At 59.4% G+C, this 3,355-nt stretch overlaps 1 protein-coding gene across 1 annotated transcript in view; it reads right to left on the bottom strand.

The window, feature by feature from the left end:
- Nucleotides 1-3,355, bottom strand: part of LOC104405992 (1-phosphatidylinositol 4,5-bisphosphate phosphodiesterase gamma-1-like) — a gene marked incomplete at its 5' end in the record, with an annotated part of 18,182 nt that overhangs the window by 6,392 nt on the left and 8,435 nt on the right. The window contains 8 exon segments of the mRNA XM_010014848.1: nt 138-165; nt 592-661; nt 768-864; nt 1,109-1,212; nt 1,732-1,809; nt 2,115-2,295; nt 2,700-2,819; nt 3,217-3,355. The exon segment at nt 3,217-3,355 is cut by the window's right edge and continues 5 nt beyond it. Coding sequence (XP_010013150.1) covers nt 138-165; nt 592-661; nt 768-864; nt 1,109-1,212; nt 1,732-1,809; nt 2,115-2,295; nt 2,700-2,819; nt 3,217-3,355 — 817 coding nt within the window.

The following is a 3,355-nucleotide window of genomic DNA, read 5'->3' as shown; positions in this document are numbered from 1 at the left end:
GCCGTTGGAGGCAGCAGATGGAGCCCAGGAAATGATCGGTGAGGATGAAGAGTGTACCCTGAGCGGGCTGAGAAGCCTTTGCAATGCCCTCTTCCTCCCATACCTGCACCTTCGTCACTCTGTGCCCAGAAGTGCTCCGGTGGGAACAGCCACCTGGAGCAAAAGCTCCTCTGGGCTCTGGGAGCCGAGGGACAGCCAAGAGCTGCAGACCAGACCCAGCACCAGGAGCCCCTGGCAGGGAGATGGATCACACGTATGTGAGGGAGGACCAACCCTTGTGGAAATGAGGAGCCTACAACATTGGTCTGAGCTCCCTTGCTGTGGGGCAGCTGCCCCACAGGTTGAAGGCTCCTTGGCAGGACTTGGGTGTTCCTCAGCTGCACTGGGGCTGCAGGGATGTGCCTGAGCCCCAAAGCACCTCCTGTGCCAGGAGCAGCAGTGGAGCAGTCCCTGCACAGCACGCACACACCAGAGACTGTGTGCACTTCCAGCAGGCACACGGGTGCCGGGAGGCAGATGGAGACTGAAGCTCTGCATCCATCACAGGCCAGGACCATGAGACCCCAGCCCTGCACCCTCTCTGGTACTCACCGATCTGGCAGGAGGGCACGTCCAGAACACCTCCCAGCAGGTCTCCCAGGGGGCTGTTCTCATCCAGCTGCTGCTGGGAAGGAAGCACAGGCAGGATGGTGCTGGGCACGGCGCTGGGATGCGCGCACACACGCTCCTCCCGCCATCCCTCCCTGCTCCGCTCCACACGAGCTCACCTCCCGCTCTGGCTCCAGGCTGCTGGGACCAGTAATTTCCTCCACGTAGTTGGAGGGGAACCACAGCTGCTTCTTGCCACCATAGTCTCCTCTCCACCTGGAAGCGCGGGATGGGGCAGCCTCAGCACCCACACGGGATCCCAGAGCATCCCGACTGCAGTGACAGGGGACAGGCAGCTCCTCCGTCATCTGCTTTTAGGGTTTGTGAGGCTCTGGGGCTGGGCAGCTTCTCAGCAACCCCCAGATGGACCCACCTCTGGAGGGGACACACCCCTGAATGGATGGTGGCACCAAGGTCTGAGTGTGTCCCGAGGGACAAGGGAGGCTCAGGACCCACTCACCAGCCCCCTTCCTGCTTCTCCACATTCTGGATGATGGCGTTTTTGGTGAAGGTGAGCTCGTCCTCCCGCTGCGCCTTGTAGTCGAAGAGGGCTTTGACAGCACACTGCAATGAGGAGGGTTCCATGAGGTCAGGCAGTGGATGGACACAAGGACAATGAGCCCACGGGATGAGCGACCACCTCTCACCACAGAGGTGTTTGTTGGGGGAACCATGGGCTGGACACAATGACAATGAGCCCACGGGATGAGCGACCACCTCTCACCACAGAGGTGTTTGTTGGGGGAACCATGAGGCACGTCGTGTGCAGGCAGTGTCCAGCCCTGCTGCCAGGCCCTGGTGACCTTGCAGAACAAATCAAGGCCCCTATTTATACCAAACCAGAGGTCACAGGTCTAGTATGGCTCCACACTGGCACTTTCCTTTGAGCTGGAGCCACTGATGGGGTTAGTTTGGAGGGTTCAGGACAAGAAGCAGCCCAGTCTGGGAACCTGCAGGCTCAGCCTAGAGCGTGTCGCCCTTCATGGTATAGAAATGAGTGTGCAAAACAACACAGCTTTTGGACAACAGAGCTAAACCCTGAGGCCCTGCAGGCTGTTTGATAGCAGGCAGTCAAGAACATACCTTGAAGGTTGGTATGGGGTTGGCTTCCACGTAGAACCCAGGGTGGCGTCCCTCGTAAAGGGCTCCATAGTCTGGCTCCTGCGGGAGCAAAGGGCAGCAGTTACAGCAGGAGAACAGGTCCCCACCTCAGGGGAGGTAGGGAGAACGCCCCAGGGAGGGCACAGACCAAAGATGATGCTGCACACAGCAAGCAGATGCCCAAGCCCACACTTGGGTCCTGGGTCACAGGAGTAGCAACAAATCTCACTGAAGCCCAGAAGTGTTTCCAGCCCCGAGGTGTGTGGACGGTGAAGCACAGAGACGGCTCACACAGCACCACTGCAAGGCACCAGCTCAGAACAGACCTGTCCAGCATCCTTCTTCCAACGGCCGTCCACACTCACCGCTGTCCCTATCTTCTCCAGCGTCTCCTCATTGATGGGGTACCTCAGCTTCATCTTGCGGTACAGCGGGTGCTTCTCGTAGTAGCTGATCAAGTCCACCAGGCTCTCGAACTCGGAGTTGCCGAGCAGCACGGTCTGGCCCTCCTGCTGCACCCGGCAGTGCTTGATCTTCCCCTCCGCCCTGGCATAAGCGAAGGAGAGAGGAGCCACTTGGCACCTGGCAGGAGAAGATCTCTGCCAAGGTAAAGCCACACGAGCAAAAGGAGCACAGCCATGTCCCAGCAGGGGATGGGAGGAGGAGCAGGGTCCTGAAGGCTCTCAAGGGGCTGTAGGACTTATTCAGGGCCATCAGGAGTGAGAAGAGCTCCGGGAGGGCTCACGTCAGGATCATGGCCTCCCTCCTGCTCTCTCACACACTGCAGCATCCCAGCTCCAGCTCCCACCCAGCTCCCCCCCCCGCCACCATGGACACGTCAGGAACCCAGGACCTGCACCACCACCATGGACACGTCAGGAACCCAGGACCTGCACCACCACCATGGACACACCAGGAACCCAGGCCCTGCACCACCACCATGGACACACCTGAAGGAGATGGCGTAGGAGCTGGGCTCGCTCCTCTTGCGCACCAGGAAGGCTCCGTCTCGTGGCACCCGCATCAGCATGTGCTCAGCTTGGGCCCGTGTGAGGCTGGCGTGGTACCACCTTTCAGGAGAGACATATCACTGAGCACAGGTCCTGACACGTCCAGCTCACCCCACACCTCTGCCATGCCACATGGTTTCCCCTCCAGCCCCTAAAAGGCTGCTTGAATCCTCAAAAGGAGGACAGGGAGATCATCATACACATGGCACTGAACAGGGCTGTCTTCTTTCTGGGGCAGGCAGGTGATGCGTGGCATGAGTGAGGGCATCCCAACCAAGCCCAGTACCTCCTTGCTTTGCACTGAGCTTCCACCACAATCAGCTCCATGAACAACAGAGCTGGCCAGCATGGCTGCTGCGACACAGAGAGCTCCACGAGGACTAGAGAGCCCCAGCAAGGTAGGAATGGCTGATGTGGGAGGGTATCCCATCACGACTCACCCCAGGCCCACACTCACTCTTTGCTCTCATGAGCATTGGTCTGTGGCACCGGCTCTGTCAGCCTCATCTCAAATTCGTTGCACCTCAGCGGCACCTCCTGGTAGTGGGTGATGAGGTCGTAGAGGCTGTCGAACACCAGGTTGTCCGTGAGGAAGA

Source organism: Nestor notabilis, unplaced genomic scaffold (genome assembly GCF_000696875.1).
Source record: "Nestor notabilis isolate BGI_N333 unplaced genomic scaffold, ASM69687v1 scaffold19735, whole genome shotgun sequence".
NCBI lineage: Eukaryota > Metazoa > Chordata > Aves > Psittaciformes > Psittacidae > Nestor > Nestor notabilis.
This window is presented reverse-complemented; position numbering and strand designations above follow the sequence as displayed.